This window comes from Mesoplodon mirus, assembly GCF_964341445.2.
Source record: "Mesoplodon mirus genome assembly, chromosome: 5".
NCBI classification, from domain to species: domain Eukaryota; kingdom Metazoa; phylum Chordata; class Mammalia; order Artiodactyla; family Ziphiidae; genus Mesoplodon; species Mesoplodon mirus.
Genome location: NC_138980.1, coordinates 185,118,488 through 185,135,277, shown reverse-complemented (window position 1 = coordinate 185,135,277; position 16,790 = coordinate 185,118,488). Strand labels below are relative to the sequence as shown.

Below are 16,790 nucleotides of genomic sequence, written 5' to 3'. Positions count from 1 at the left end.
CACCTACTAGATGTTAAAAGGTAGCTAAATGAAGTCCTATCGTGAAAAGAGCACAGTGTCCTTAGTAGCCTCAGCAGAGGGACAGACTGGTGTCCAGAAGCAGACAAGCCCAGCGTCTGCGGACGCTCGGGGTATCAGGAAAACGGCCTTTCGATTGGATGAGGAAAAGTGGACCATTTAATTAATGAGGTGGCAACCAACAGTTATGCTGTAATAAAATAACCTCAGTAAATACAAAAATAAATAGAAGATGGTTTAAAAGCCAAATGTAAAGAAAGCAAGTAAAAATTACAAAAATATTAGGAAAGAATATGGAGGATGTTCCTTGGGCTAAGGAAGACTTTTTTTTTTTTTTTTTTTTTTGCAGTACGCAGGCCTCTCCCGTTGCGGAGCACAGGCTCCGGACGCACAGGCTCAGCGGCCATGGCTCACGGGCCCAGCCGCTCCGTGGCATGTGGGATCCCCCCGGACCGGGGCACGAACCCGTGTCCCCTGCATCGGCAGGCGAACTCTCAACCACTGCGCCACCAGGGAAGCCCGTAAGAAAGACTTTTTAAAGCAAGCCAGTTAAGAGGAGAATATAGCTGCTCTAGGCAGATGACGACTTACCCCTGCACAGACGATCTCAGGTCGTTATCCAGCTCCTGTGGGAGATAAAGGAAAGTCATAAAATGAAAGCACGTTGTTGACACTTTCAGTTGATTTGCAGCAGTGGTACCTAAGAGTCCCCTGGGTCCTGGGAAGGGACCTCACAGGAGGGGAGGGGGGCACCCTCCCCCGCACCCTTACACATGTGTGCGCGTTTCCATTTCTCTTTGGCAAGAGACAGGGAGTGGGGTGACTGGGTCACTGAGACGTATATATTTCACTTTTTAAGAAAATGCCGAACCTCCTTGCAAAGTGATGTAGTTCCGCATCCCCACCGCCATCTACAGCCTCACCGACACTCGGGGCTGGTCTCTTTGATTATGGCCATTCTGATGGGCATGTGTGATGTCTCACTGTGGTTTTCATTTGTGTTTCCTTAACGATGAATTATGTTGACCATCTTTTCATGTGCTTATCTGCCACCCATAGATCCCCTTTGGTGCAGTGTGTTCAAATCTTTTGCCCATTTAAAAAGCTGGGTCGATTTTCTTATAATTGAGTTTTGAAATTTCTACACATTTTCTGGGTACAAGTCTATGATCTGCAAATAATCATTTGTGTCTGTGGCTTTTATTTTCATTTTCTTCATGCTGGCCTTTGAAGAGTGGATGTTAATTTTGCTGAGCAGCTGAAGAAATGGGCGGCCTGAACGGAGTCGGCCCTGCTGACTCAACCTTGGGGAGAGTGAGCTCGGAAATGACACAACACACACGTGCACACTACATGCCAAACTCACGCACATGCACATACAGCCACACACACACACACCAACACAGAAGCGAAGGACTGTGCCTAAGTGGTCCTAGCTGCAAGGTGACCTTGGGTCTTGCCCCGGCCCTGCATGAACCTGGATGGTGAAGCAGAGAGACGTCCAGTACCTGTGACAACTCGTTTCCTTGTGGGGTCACACCTCTCTGCACTGCCGGGGGATTCGAGCTCTGTTCTTCTTCGTCCTGATTTAGGTAATCATATGTGCTCAGCTTCTTGGCCCCTAGAAAGGAGGACGGAGGCAAGGGGCAGAGTCATCCTCCATGAGCTGCGCAGCGGCCCCGCCCTCTGTGTCCGGGGCGGTGGCGGCTGGTTCCCAGGCCACCCCAAGCCCGGCTGGCCTTGGGCCGCGGCCAGCAGCGGCCCACCAGCCCCGTCCCGGGCAGGGGAGCCATGGCCCTGCGTCCCTCACAGGCCCGTAAAGCCAAGGTGGACGGGGGAGTGCTGAGCCCAGCTCCGTGTTAATCAAGGTGAGATACCAGCTCCCACACGTGGCGGAAGGACCCCAGGTTGTTAGCAGAAACTCTCAAACACGTTTGCCAGTAGAAAAGCACTATTAACGAAAGCACGCGCCGTGCCCGTTTCACTCGTGTGCCTTCGCGGAGGGGCCAACCTTTCCGTGGAAACTAACAAACGTGAGAGCAGAGGGTTGACCATCATTTCTGAAAAGCGAAAAGGGCCACCCACAGAAGCCTATTTGCCGCTTGAGGAGCAGACGGAGGGCCGCCTGCCCTCACAAGTCCTCACAAGGCCTCACAAGACCCGCTCGGCTGCTACCCCGCGGGGGCCCGAGGCTCAGAACCCCTTCCCCGTCCGCTTCCCTGAGGGTTCCTCCAAGGGCTTTTGCTTCGTTTGCCTTATCTTTCTTGATTAACTGCACACATTCCCTCAGAACCTGTGTCACACTTTGAGGATGTAAACTTGACCCTGTTTGTATTCTCGTGAAAATATTCATTCTTCCGTGTGGGTTTGCACAAACACCACCAAATCCAGACTGAGACACCCCTGCGTGCCTCCGGAGCTCACCCTCTTCTGAGCGCACTTCGCGTGAGGTGTGGCGATCGGACTGCAGTGATCAAGCAGAGGAGGGGACACGGACGCAGAGCCTCACACACCGCGTGGCCTGGGAGCTGTGGCCGGAGCCCGGCCTCACTGAGGAAGGGCCACCTGTGTCCACTCGCCTTGCAGGGCCCACCCGCCAGCTCGGGCCGCTGGAGGACCCTCTTCTTCCTCAGCATCTTCCATGGCGCTTTCTCTCCCACTTGCGGTGCCCGGCTCTCCCTTGGGCCTCCGGCCCGAGGGTTTCACTCCGATTGCACGCTGAGCACTCGCCACTGCGCTGAGCCTGGACTGAATTCCGACTCGCCACTGCGCTGAGTCTGACCCCGCAGAGACTGAGGGGTCGCGAGGATGTTAAGTAGATACGTTCCAGGGTACTCTTACTGTAACTACCAATAGCTAAATCCCAACGTTTTCCTGGAAATCCATTCTTGGAGGTTCAAAGACCCTAAAATAAACCCACTCGGTCCTGAGTCCCGCACGTCTCCCCCTGTACAGGCCTCCTGTGTGTCCTCATGCTCGGTGACGGTGGCACCACTAGCCCCTGGACACTCCTGTCCTTACATGTCCAGCCGGCCACCGAGTCCTGTGGGCTTGACTTCTCCAGGCCCCTCCTCACTCCTGCGGACTCACCGCGTCCCATCAGCTGCAGAAGTGCAGAGAGCAGCGCTTGGGCATGCTCCGCCTGGACAGACGCAGCGGCCCCCGACACGCACCCCGGCCCCGAGCCCAGGGCCCTGCTGGCCCCGCCGTGCACGCAGGAGCTGGGGGAGCCGTCCGGGGCTTCCAGGGCGGGTTCTGCCCTCGTCTCTGGCTCAGCAGGGCATGGCGGGCGCCGGAGCACCCGGCACGGCCACCACAGGCGCCTTGCCTTCCCTTTGGGGCCGCAGAGGTTGGTGACGGTCGTGACTTCCAAACAAAGGCTTCACAGGGTGCGGGACAGGCCTCCTCCCCTCATTTTAAAGGCAGATGGAGCCTGCCCCGGGCAGCTGCCATGCGGACACGAGAAAACCACCGGTTCTCCGTCAAGCGAGTTTGGTTAGTGGAGACGCCATCGCTGAGTTCAGTGCTCTTCGTTGTTAGGGTTTCTGGTTGTTGCTCTTCTAAACCTCCCTGCTCTTTTCCACAGTGTCCTGTTCCTGCCTCATGGATTCTGTTCCTTTTTCCGTCTCTGAACACCGTCCTGACCACTTCCTGAACCTCCTTTATGTTTCCCGCAGGTCTTGGAACAGAACTCAGCCCTTCTGCCCCTCGCGGGGTGTTTCTTCTCTTCCTGTGACTTGTCCTTTGTGCTCTGAGCTTGTTTCTGGCGGAGGCTGCCTGCCCGGGGACCCATGTGAACATAGGGGCGAAGGCTGGCCAACACGGGGCAGCCCAGGGGGCACGTACTCAAGTAGAGGTGGAACACGAGCAGCTGACCGACCAGCAGGAGGCTGGCGAGCTCAAGCAGCAGCATCAGCACCACGATGCCCAGGAAGACCGGGGCGCCCGTCCTCACAGGGAAAAGCGGAAGGAGCAGTAGCCACGTGTTCTGGTCGGAGACACCTGTGCCGGGGGGAGAGAGACGCGCATCCAGCTCCTGCTGACAAGGTCGCACCTCTCGTCAGGTGAGTACCTGGAGGCAGAGCTTGGCAGTGGGGGAGGGAACACCAGCCCGAGGGAGTGACTCCCTGCCCAGGTGAGCCCCTCCCTGCCCAGGTGAGCCCTTCCTCCTCGCCCAGGTGTGCTCTGCCTGGCCTAAGTACCCTTGCAGCCCCTCCTGACTGCGGTGGGTATATCACGATCCACTTTCTGGATCTGGAAGGTAAGGCTGGGAGAGGGTAACTAGGTGCCCAGGTCACAGAGCCTGACCCCGGCGTCCACTGCGCTGCCCCGCTGGGCCCTCCCCACTCTAACTAGAGCTGGAAGGTCAGAGCCCCCACCTGGGGCATTTCCAGGATACAGTCCTCTGTGACCCAAGGGGACCTGACACCACAGCCATGCGGCTTCCAACAATTAAGTGAAGAAAAACAGAGAAGGGTCATGTGCTGGCCAGTGAAGACCGAATTCCAGCTCAAGCGTCTTCACCCCACAACTCAGCCTGGACAGGTGCTCGACCCCGGGCTGCCCTACGTGGCCCCCCAGAAGGAAGGTGGCGGGAGGGGAGGCCCGGGCCCGGGCCCGGGCCCGGGGCAGTGCATACTCCCGTAGTGTGGGTCGGTGCGCAGCCTGGCGGGGTTGATGAAGTACTGGGTGAAGATGTACAGCAGCATGGCGACCACACACAGCAGTCCGGCCGACGCTGAGGCCACTGAGGCGAAGAAGTACCTGTGGGACGAGAGCCTGCTCGGGCGGCTGCACAGCCCGGGCCCTGGGAGCCAGCGGCACGCGCGCCGGGGCCCAGGGCAGTGTGCGCGACCCGGGGTCGCCCCTGCTGAGGGTGTGCCCCGGCCGCCGTCCCGCAGCCTGTCCCCCTCTGGCTCCCGACCTTTGGGCTTCTCTCTCCTGCTCTCGGGGTGACCGCACAGACCCACGGCCCCGGGGCCTCCCCTGCGGTTTCTGTTGCTCCACAACACGCACCTGAGATCTCACTCGGTCCTACAGGAGGGCCCTAACCCTAACACTAAGCACCCCAGCTCACAAGAGGGAGACGGAGGCTCAGACACGGGGCACGACTGGTCCAAGCCGGCCCCTCCCGGGTCCCCTTCTCCTGCTGGTTCAGACCCGGCTCCCTCCCAGCCACCACCAAGGGCACGGCCGGCCGGGGTGCTGATGCCAGCGCCAAGGAGCAGGGCCACACTGCCTTCGAAAAGCACACCCGTCAGGGCTGCGTGCTTCGGTTTTAGACCCAAATCACTGCTGCACTCTGCGCACAAAAGACCCCGAGAATGGTCTCCCCGTCCGAACAAATAAACCCTGGGTGGCAATTCCTGGAATACAGTTCCACTAAAACGCCTTCCTTTAGTCTTTCTGCTGTAATACCTTTAACATTTTCAGTGTTAAACAGTGTCTGTGGTTCACCTGAAGTCGCCGTGAGGTCCTGCCCTGAGGTCCTCCCCCAATGCCCCAGATAACCCCGCACAGGCCAACCCTGTTGCGTGCCAGGCCCCCCCACCCCGCCGTCCTGCCGACCCTGCCCAGTGGACATGGGGAGGCGCCCGCCAGGAGAGCCCTCTCAGCCAGCTCTGTGCTTGGAGCCGCCGTCGGGACCTCCTGGCCCCCTCGGTGCTCTTCACGGCAGGGCCACACCCCTCACCCGTCCCCACGGCAGGTGGACCTTGAGGTGCTCGGCCAGTTAGGAGGCCCCTTAAGGAGGCTTGTCCCGGAGGAGGGGGAGCAAGCCGCGTGAGGGGTGAGTGCCACCCCAGGCCCCACGTCCCAGGCGGGGAGACCCCTCACCAGTAATTCCTGCTCCCCACGCAGTTGTTAAGCCATTTGCAGTGATGGTCGAAGCCTGAGACACACTTGTTGCAGGTGATACAATGTTTGGACTTCACATTCCTGGAAGGAAGGTCGGGAGGGGCCGCCCGTCAGAGCCCCTGTCTGCCTGCAGGGCCAACCTCACGCTGGGCGCCGTCACAAGGTACCAGGGCCTGAGGCCCGGAGGCCGAGTCAGATCCCTCCCGGCCCCTACTGACACCCTTGGGGCCCTGAGCAGCCCCGGGCTGGGATCCGGTCGGCGGCAGAGGCTTGTGTGAGACCCAAGGCCACAGCGCTCCTGCCCCGGCCTGGCGGGGGGCTGTGTGTCGGGGCCCCTGCTTCTCTGCAAAAGGGGCGGCGCCCGTCGGCTGCTGGGGACCAGGTGCTCCCGAGCCCAGCCCACCCCCGCGGGACGGCGCGGGGGTCCCCTCGCACGGCTGGGTACTCACACAGTGACCCTGCACAGGTGACAGTACTGCCTCTCGATGACATGTGCGTGTTTGGACCGGTCGAAGGTCGGCACAGACCGTGAGTAGTTCTTGAGGCGGACACTGGCTTCGGCCGGGTCGATGGAAACCACCACCAGGTGGGCCAAGATGTAGAAGAGCCAAATCCCGCCGGTCACCTGGGGGTTGTCAAGGACAGCTCGGCCTGGGCGGCACGCGCGAGGGGCCCACTCCGGGTGGCCGGGTGGCCAGGCCCCAGGCAGCCACGGGAGCCTGTGCCTGGCCGGGAATGGGAGCGGCCCCTCTGGCTCCTGCGCGCCCAGCAGAACCCGCCCGAGTCCTTTGCCCCTGAGGGACAGAGCAGGGCCCGCCGGAGGCCGTGGCCCTGCGACCCAAGCGGAGCTTCGCTGGGACAGCGGGAGAGGCCCGTGTGTGTCCGCGGGCACCGAGCCTGGCGCCGAAGCCAGGCTGTGGAGGTCCTTGGGGCAGGGAGGCCACACTGAGCGCACATGCCATCAGGAGAAGGAGGGAGGGAGGGAGGGAGGGTTCCAGTACCCCCAGTGAGCCTCTGTGGTGAGTGGGCCGGGGCTGTCTGTCTGTCTGTCTCTGTCTCTCGCTGTCTCCCCCAAGCCCAGGACCCCCCCAGGCCCACTCCAGCTCCCACGCCCTCCAGGGCTCCCAGGGTAAAATCAATTCCTCAGATCCCACCCTCTCCACCTCCTCTTCAGGAACTGACACACGGTCCCCATGGAAACCAAACAGAAGGGGAGGAAGTGTCGGCCTGGCCTCCCCATCAGCCCTGCCCTGCTTCCCAGGATGGGTCTGAGCTGGGAGGGTTCGGGTTCACAGGTCCAGCTCCTGCGAGGGCGGCCTGGGCGTGGTGCGGAGACGCCTCTCTCCGCCCGCCCACAGGGTCTCGTGGCAAAGCCGCATGTGCACAGGGTCTACGGTGCCTGTACAGAGGCCCACCGGCAGTGCAGACTCTGAGCAAAGAGGCCCCTCTTCTGGGGTCCTTCTCAGGCTGCACCGCGTTGGGGGTCCAGGGCCTGCTGGCCCTGCCTGTAATGCTCAGCCGCAGTGGAGCCGCCCTGGGGCTCTGGGGCTTGTGCTCACAGGCGCGGTCCTGCCTGGACCAAGCATCCCTGCTGCACGGTGAGCCTCAGTGGGGAGCTGGTCTGGCCAAAGCTGCTTGGCCTCCCTTGTCCTCCAGCCTCCAGTGCAGACCCAGGGCCCTGGGTGCCAGGCGTGGGGCACCAGAGGCCCGGCCCAGCCAGGGGGCACAGAGACCACGGTGAGGGCGAGAGAGCCGAGGACCAGCCAGGCCAGGGGACCGACACAGGGAACGGGACTGACCAGATCCCGCAGTGACACCCTTCCTGTGGCCTGGACCTCCCTGCCCCTGCTGTCCAGCAGACGGAGCCACGCTCCTGGGCAGGGTGTGGGGCAGTGGGCAGGTGGTCAGCGGCCAGCCTGCACTGTCCCATCTGGAGATGCCAGCAAGGTCCGGGCACGCTGGTGCCCCTACGCCCGCGTCCCGAGGCCTGAGGCACAGCTGACACAGCACTGTTTGTGTGGTTGCTGTGGCAACGGGAGCGTGTCCTGAGCGCAGGACACAGGCGGGGGCACAGCCCGGGACAGGAGATGTGGCAGGAAGTCGCGCTGCGGCCCAGGTGCGGCCCTGCTCTGCGGAGCTAGAGTAGGCCGGTCCCCATCAGACGGCGGGGGGCGGGGCCGGGAGGGTGGACAGGAGGGCAGCTGGGAGGCTGGAGCCCAGTGTGGCCCAAGGGCTCTGTCCACACGTCCACACTCGGCTCCACACGAGACCGCCGCCAGGGAGGGCGGGGGGACAGCAGCCCACGCTCAGACCCTCAGCCTCACGGGGGAGGTGCCCGGGGGCCCAACCCAAGCCTGACAGGCAGCCCTGCAGAGCCCCTAAACCTGCAGGTGCCCGGGGGTTCCCGAGACCCCGATGCGGTGGGCCAAGCTGCCACGGCCCCTCAGACGTCACACGTCTGCCACAGGTACGCGCGTGGGCCCACCTGCCTGCCCGCGTCTGCGTTTGCCAGAGACGACCCGGCCACTCCCGCTGTCGGTCACACACTCAGTGGCCGTCACCGAGCCCCCAGAATAGAAGGTGCCACAGGCGGGGTGTCGCGCCCTCAAGCTGCCAGCTTTCACTTTCGATGTAATTTTATCTCAGGAGCGTCTTAGGTTCAAGTAAATAATAAAAAGAACCCGGTCTGCCTTCTCACTTCCCCTGCAAAGCAGGGCCCCGAGCTGTTCTGAGGACGCGGCGGTCCCCTAGCAACTATCTTTGTTCAGTAAACAAACAGCACCGGGCGCCAGCCCAGGATGCCCGCCCTGTCACACGGCCGCCTCGCCGGTCCTGCAGCGGGAGGGCGCGGCCCCCGCGGAGCTGCCCTACCGCTGCCTGGGTCCCAGAGGAGCCCCACCCCGCCCAGTGCTTTCCGCAGGCCAAGGGCGGCCAGGCTTCCGCACGGTGACCCCCACGCTGCACGTGCAGCCTTGCTGACGCTTCCCTGTCTCCACCGGGCCCACGGAATGCCACCCGGCTTCCTGAAATCCCGCGGCCCTGACCCGGGACACTGCTCTCCCTGCTCCTGGGTCGCTGCAGGCGCCGAGTGACGCTGGCGCGCCCTAGTGGCCAGAGCATGGCGCCCAAGTGCAGCTGCCTGGGCCTGAGGAACATCGCTGGGGCAGTGGCGGGTCTGGGGGGCAGGAAACTGGACCAGAAAACATGTCCTGAAGGCCGTCTGAGCTCTGAACAGCCAGGGACGCCATCCTGCATCCACCGCTTGGGACAGGCAGGAGGGGGCCACACAGACTGGGTGCTGAGCCACCCAGAGGCAAGAGGCCCACCAGGGGGCCAGGACTCTGGGAAGAAATGGCCGTCCACGTGGGACGGGGTGCACTTGACCCCGGGGCTCCTTGCTGTGCACAAAGCAGGTAAGCACTCACAGTGGCTACTGGACAAAGCACACAGGACACTCAAAAAGGCTCCAAGGGCCAAAACTCAGCTAAGTTTTGGGCCGAAAGAGAATGAAGATACAGCATCATAGCCAGCACATAAGCAAAGACCCACAGGTGAGGCTGAACTGTGTCCCCAAAAGATGTTGAAGTCCTAACCCCAGGAACTGTGAATGATTTTACTTGAAAATGGGGTCTTTGCAGATGATCAAGTTGAGATGAGGTCCTCATGGTGGGTCCTGATCTCATAGGACTGGGGTCCTTATAAGAGGAGAAGATCAGGACTCAGACACGCACAGCGGGACAACCCTGTGAGGACGCAGAGGTGGTGGCATCTAAAGCCAAGGGATGCCTGAGGCCACCAGAGCTGGGACAGGTCCTGGGAACTTCAGAGGGAGCACGGCCCTGCCAAACCAGTTGGACCTCTGGCCTCCATCTTTGTGCCTCCGTGCCTCTGTGCGTGTGGCAGAGTGGGTGCCCATATGTGTGGCTGGTTTGTGACTTGTGCATTGTATGTATATTTGTGTGTTTGTAGGTCTGTGTGTGCTTGCACCTAGGGGGGAAATTATAGCTTCAGATACGACAAAAAGAAAAAAGGTCTAAAATCAATGGCCTAAGTTTCCACCTTAAGAAGGTAGAAAAAACAGAACTTCCCTGGTGGTCCAGTGGGTAAGACTCTGCGTTTGATCCCTGGTCGGAGAGCTAGATCCCGCATGCCGCAACTAAGAGTTCACTTGTTGCAACTAAAAGCTCCCACGTGCCACAGTGAAGATCCCACGTGCCACAGCAAAGACCTGGCACAGCCAAAATAAATAAATAAATGGATAAAGATAAATCTTAAAAGAAAAAAAGAAGGTAGAAAAAGAGGAAATTAAAGCCACAATACATTGAAAATAAATAGTAAAAATAAAAGCAGAAATTCAAAAAAATAAAACAGGGAAAATCAGTAAGTCCAAAAGCTGACTCTCTGAATAATTGATAAAAGCAATAAACCCTAGGAAGACTGATCAGCAGTGGCATCACGGCAGATCTTACAGATAACAGGAAATAGTGCAAATAATTTTATTCCAAGAAATTTGACAATTTAGACAAAATACTAAAATGTCTTGAAAAACATGACTTGCCAAAACAGACAGAAGATGAAACAGAAAAGCTGAAGAGCTCTTTTCCTATTCAGGAAACTGATCACTGCAAACCTTACCACAAAGAAATCTATCTCTATGACCTCGAGGGGAAAAAATGGGCCTCATCTGAGTGAGAGGCACTCCAGGCAGATGCCCTGTTTTTTCTGACTGATTGGGGCTCAGGGGGCCCCACATCTGCAAAACAACAAGTGTCAATCTTGGTAACGTCCCATGGGATTTTTTAGATGAGATAAGAAGAATGGTGGTGTGGAGACAAAAGTCTCTGTCAGATGCAAACTGGGGCATTCCAGTGAAATTTCATGATGTCTGGGGTTTTTAAAGATACTCAGTGTATGTGTGTGAGATATGAAACAACACTGGCAAAATCTTAACTGGTGAAGCTGAGTACCTGGTAGCTGGGGTCCATCACACTGCTCTCTCCACTTCTTCAAAGCTGAAAGGCGCCACGATAAGGGGCTGGGAGGCCCCGGGAGACAGAGGGCCCTTCTTGGTCCTGACACCTCCCTCGCGCCCGATCCCCACCACTGACACACACCTGGCCAGGGGCACGGGGCAGCCTAGGAGACGAGGCAGGCAGTGTAGCCACAGGCGCAAACACCCCACTCTTAGAAGCTGGTTCCAATGCCCACATCGCAGCAGCCCAGCCTGTCCACTGGCTGTAACGTGTGGCGACCCTCAGTGTGAGGGCCGGGGTTCCTGGTGGAGTCCCGCGCCACCCCGACGCCCACCCCAGCATTCAGAGCAGACGTCTCTCGCCCAGAACACAGCCACCACACATTATCACAGACGTCAGCGCCTCGGCTCCACATAGGTGACCCTCGCGGGGGCACGCGAGCTCTTCAAGTCCTTATTAAAACCCACCAATCCTCTTGGACAGCACAGAGCAACCGCTCAGCCATGGTTGGGAAAGTGCGTGGCCCGTCTGCGGCTCCCCCGCTCCTGGGGTCTCTGTCCACCCGGGACCCTCCCACCCCTGCTGCCAGCTGGGCACCCTCTCCCGGCCCCAGCGCTGGTGGGCACTTGTAGCCCAGACCCTGAGGCGGCGGCGGCCTGGAGGACAGCTGTGGGGTTTCCAGCACTGTGACAGTGGGAGCCGGGGCGGAGGGCAGGTCTGACCACCTCTGCGGGTGGCCTGGAGCCAGGCCTACTGGAGGCCCCTCCGGGACCCCCTCGCCCCCTTAGATGACAGCAATGCCCCCAGTAAAAGGATACACTGTAGGCAATGTATCTCCACTCGGGTGGCAGGAAGGGAATGAAGATGCCAAAGGTGGTGAAGGTCAGGATCAGGAACACGATCCAGATCACGACCTGAAAGCAGTGGATGGGCTGCGACCAGCCATTCACCCTGGACCGCCTGGGTGGCACAGTCTCCGTGCTCTTCCTGGACATGGTTCCTCGGAGGGTGAGCCTCGAGATCCTGGCACAGAACGCCATCTGCAAGGCAGGACGGGGCATGGCAGGCCATGTTCTCCTGCCCTCGTGGCCCGGGGACTCGGGGTGGGACCCACGGCCCAGCATTGCCCGGGGCCCCGGTGACATCACAGCTGCGGAAAACAGCTCTTGGGGGGGGGGTGTGGCCCCCTGGATGAGGAACAAAGGGCACCCCCTGCCCCCCACCATGACCGCTGGGCGGGCAGCTCCCAGCCCCTCATGGCCTGGGGGCCACTTGCAGCAATGAGTCTGGGGGCTGGTTTATAGATGCACACGCCTCATCAGAAGACTCATGGGATATGGTGGACCCAGTGAGGAAAAGGTCCTCATCCCCGGGGAAACCGAGGGCGGGGCAGGAAAAGCCAACTTTAGCTGGTGTGATCATGTGACACTTTCATCCACCAGAAATCCTACAAGTTTCCCCTGTGGCAGGAGAGGCCACATTTCCAGAGTCCTGTGTTTTTCCTTCCACAGGAACAGGCCCTCCAGGGGTGGGAGGGAACCAGCCAGTCAGGTGGGCAGGGCCACTGGGAAAGGGAGGGACATGGCCAGGGAGGCTGTCGGGTGTTTGGGGGTGCTGGAGGGGGCAAGGATGTTAACGGCTGTTACAGGTGGAATGTTGAGGTTAGAAGGCCCCGTGCACGGCCTTCATTGTCTCTTCAGGAAGAAATGCACAGAAAATACAGCTGATATTAATGTGTTACTCTGGGAAGAGACAGAAATGTTGAAAAATATCCTAAGACTCTTTTTTTCTGTGAGCTGTGACTTCCCCTTGGGGATTGTCCTAAGAGCAGGTTTCAGCTGCTGGCCACAGCTTTTGGTCATCTGCTCTGGCCCTCTGGATGTGACGCCATGTGGACATCGGGACACAGCAGCCCTGAGTTTGCGTGGGTTTCATGAGCATCTAATAGCACATCTGTACAACACAACCAAGGCACCAGGGGTTCAGAACCCAGAAAGGCAGGCTTGGTATTGAAACATGATTCCCAGATGAAAGCATTCAGATGGAAGGGCCAACTAACAGAAAAGATGTTGCCAAAAATCAAACTCCAGTCACGTGCAAGGTCACATCAAGGGATTACTGCAGATCTTGAAACAGAGACGTGTGGAAGGGATAATTGTGAGAGCAAATTTAAGTGACACAGACACAATGTGTGTCTGTCAGGGTTTCCAGAAGAGGAAAAGGAAGAGGGCGTGAGAGAAACAAGAGAAGTGAAGCAATGTCCGCACTGCAAGGAGATTGAAGACTAAATTATCCTCCAAGAACCAGACAGTGGAAAGAAGACATCTACGGTGGTGAAAATGCGAGCTTCCAGGACACAGAGTCCTACAGGTGTCCCGGAAGAAGGAACAATGACATCACCTATGACATGATGTAACTGGCATTTATCAAGTTCAAGTGCTGAGTCTTCTGTCCTGAGATGGACCAGCCAGCCTGTCACTGAAGGTGAGATAGAGCAAGCCCCCAGGAGGCTTGGAGACTCAAGCGCACCCACTCACCTTTTCCCAGAGGTCTTCTGAAAAGATTTACTCCATCAGACCTGAGAGTCACCCTGACACCCCGGGCACTTCAAGTTCAGAATGCAGGGCCGAGCGGGTGGGTCTTCAGTGAAAGCCGGAGCCCACGGCGCTGGCCGTGCGGACACCCGCCAGCCCGTCAGCAGGCCCGCCATGTGGTGGCGCGAGGTGGCGCCCGGGCCCCCCCGACCCTGACCCAGGGCCCCCTGCACACACACCTGGCAACCGTGGCCTAAGTCCTTCCTCTCCAGGACCTGCGCTGGGACGTCGGGATCAGCTGGGTTGTTCCGACCAAGAGGACCTGGGGGAGGAGAGAGCTGATGGGGTGGAGGGGCCGCGGCCCACGCTCGTCCCGCGTCTCTCCTCGTGAGCCGCGCCCTGCGGCCTGAGCCCCGCCTCCCCGCGCGGCCGAGGGGACACGCGGGGTGACGAGGGCCACGCAGGGCTGCGAGCGCGCGTCATCCGTGGGACGTTCACGCGGGGCCGGGCCCTCTGCCCCGAGACGGGACTGTCCCCACCTTCTTGTCAGGCTCCACCTCCCACTGCAGCCTTGGCTTGTCCTGCCAGCTCCTCTGCGTTCAGCCCTCTGCCAGGAGCCTGGTCCCCCGTCGCCACGGCCACCGGAACCCTGCCGGTCGCTAGGCGACAGGCTCTCCTGCCCCAACCGTCCTGAGACACAGCTCCACACTGCTGCTGCACGCGGACACACAGCACACGCCACACACGCAGGCACGCACACACACCACACACACACACACACACACCACACACACACATACACCACACACATACACACACACAAAACACACAATCCGCACATGCCACAGACACATGCCACACACGTCGCCACAAATACACACACCACACACACACACACAATCACACACGCCACACAGACACACAGCACATAGCACACACCACTCGCCACAGCTGCACACACTCTCAGGTTTCTGGGCTCATTTCTCACTGCTCAGTGTTTTCCAGGCTATTTCCTGGGCCGGGGCCCTGGGGCCATCTTGTGCCCCTGCCCACCCTGGGAACAGCCGCCTTCTCCCTCCGTGCCCTGTCCTGGTGCCACCTCCTCTGGGACATCCTGATTTCACTATAGGGCAGACCGCTGGTGTCGGGCTCAGGAAATTAGCCGTTTGGGGCATGATGGTGCCTGGGTCCACTTTTTGCCCCATTTTGGTTCCTGCATCTTGTTTTCCAGCCTCCCTGGGGCTCCAGAGTCTGTGTTTGGTGCTGGGATGACCCGTAAGGTCATCGTCACCTCCAGGCCCCCGACACGACCATGGCCAAGATTCACAGGCCGTGGTCGCCATGGAAGCAGGGGGGGTCCCAGATCTCCTAACCTGTCCGCAGTGCGGACAGAGCCCCTCCCCAACCCCGTCCCCCATCTGTTCCCACCCCATCCACACTGCCCCCACCCCAAGAAAAGTGAAGCAATGTCCGCACTGCAAGGAGATTGAAGACTAAATTATCCTCCAAGAACCAGACAGTGGAAAGAAGACATCTACGGTGGTGAAAATGCGAGCTTCCAGGACACAGAGTCCTACAGGTGTCCCGGAAGAAGGAACAATGACATCACCTATGACATGATGTAACTGGCATTTATCAAGTTCAAGTGCTGAGTCTTCTGTCCTGAGATGGACCAGCCAGCCTGTCACTGAAGGTGAGATAGAGCAAGCCCCCAGGAGGCTTGGAGACTCAAGCGCACCCACTCACCTTTTCCCAGAGGTCTTCTGAAAAGATTTACTCCATCAGACCTGAGAGTCACCCTGACACCCCGGGCACTTCAAGTTCAGAATGCAGGGCCGAGCGGGTGGGTCTTCAGTGAAAGCCGGAGCCCACGGCGCTGGCCGTGCGGACACCCGCCAGCCCGTCAGCAGGCCCGCCATGTGGTGGCGCGAGGTGGCGCCCGGGCCCCCCCGACCCTGACCCAGGGCCCCCTGCACACACACCTGGCAACCGTGGCCTAAGTCCTTCCTCTCCAGGACCTGCGCTGGGACGTCGGGATCAGCTGGGTTGTTCCGACCAAGAGGACCTGGGGGAGGAGAGAGCTGATGGGGTGGAGGGGCCGCGGCCCACGCTCGTCCCGCGTCTCTCCTCGTGAGCCGCGCCCTGCGGCCTGAGCCCCGCCTCCCCGCGCGGCCGAGGGGACACGCGGGGTGACGAGGGCCACGCAGGGCTGCGAGCGCGCGTCATCCGTGGGACGTTCACGCGGGGCCGGGCCCTCTGCCCCGAGACGGGACTGTCCCCACCTTCTTGTCAGGCTCCACCTCCCACTGCAGCCTTGGCTTGTCCTGCCAGCTCCTCTGCGTTCAGCCCTCTGCCAGGAGCCTGGTCCCCCGTCGCCACGGCCACCGGAACCCTGCCGGTCGCTAGGCGACAGGCTCTCCTGCCCCAACCGTCCTGAGACACAGCTCCACACTGCTGCTGCACGCGGACACACAGCACACGCCACACACGCAGGCACGCACACACACCACACACACACACACCACACACACACATACACCACACACATACACACACACAAAACACACAATCCGCACATGCCACAGACACATGCCACACACGTCGCCACAAATACACACACCACACACACACACACAATCACACACGCCACACAGACACACAGCACATAGCACACACCACTCGCCACAGCTGCACACACTCTCAGGTTTCTGGGCTCATTTCTCACTGCTCAGTGTTTTCCAGGCTATTTCCTGGGCCGGGGCCCTGGGGCCATCTTGTGCCCCTGCCCACCCTGGGAACAGCCGCCTTCTCCCTCCGTGCCCTGTCCTGGTGCCACCTCCTCTGGGACATCCTGATTTCACTATAGGGCAGACCGCTGGTGTCGGGCTCAGGAAATTAGCCGTTTGGGGCATGATGGTGCCTGGGTCCACTTTTTGCCCCATTTTGGTTCCTGCATCTTGTTTTCCAGCCTCCCTGGGGCTCCAGAGTCTGTGTTTGGTGCTGGGATGACCCGTAAGGTCATCATCACCTCCAGGCCCCCGACACGACCATGGCCAAGATTCACAGGCCGTGGTCGCCATGGAAGCAGGGGGGGTCCCAGATCTCCTAACCTGTCCGCAGTGCGGACAGAGCCCCTCCCCAACCCCGTCCCCCATCTGTTCCCACCCCATCCACACTGCCCCCACCCCAAGAAAAGTGAAGCAATGTCCGCACTGCAAGGAGATTGAAGACTAAATTATCCTCCAAGAACCAGACAGTGGAAAGAAGACATCTACGGTGGTGAAAATGCGAGCTTCCAGGACACAGAGTCCTACAGGTGTCCCGGAAGAAGGAACAATGACATCACCTATGACATGATGTAACTGGCATTTATCAAGTTCAAGTGCTGAGTCTTCTGTCCTGAGATGGA

At 59.7% G+C, this 16,790-nt stretch overlaps 1 protein-coding gene across 2 annotated transcripts; it reads right to left on the bottom strand.

The window, feature by feature from the left end:
* Positions 1-159: 159 nt before the first annotated feature.
* Positions 160-13,281, bottom strand: LOC309805549 (putative palmitoyltransferase ZDHHC11B). 2 transcript variants are annotated; one of them, XM_082623546.1, is made up of 7 exons: positions 11,666-13,278; positions 6,324-6,499; positions 5,854-5,955; positions 4,658-4,782; positions 3,865-4,020; positions 1,527-1,639; positions 160-644 (listed from the first exon to the last, which is right to left on the bottom strand). In XM_082623546.1, the coding sequence occupies exons 1-7, from the start codon at positions 12,071-12,073 to the stop codon at positions 606-608; spliced, it is 1,119 nt and encodes a 372-aa protein (XP_082479672.1). In that variant the 5' UTR covers positions 12,074-13,278; the 3' UTR covers positions 160-605. The 2 variants fall into 2 exon arrangements, with proteins under 2 accessions (XP_082479672.1, XP_082479671.1); XM_082623545.1 differs by lacking the exon at positions 160-644 and having other exon boundaries at positions 1,021-1,639; positions 11,666-13,281.
* Between the last annotated feature and the right edge of the window lie 3,509 nt (positions 13,282-16,790).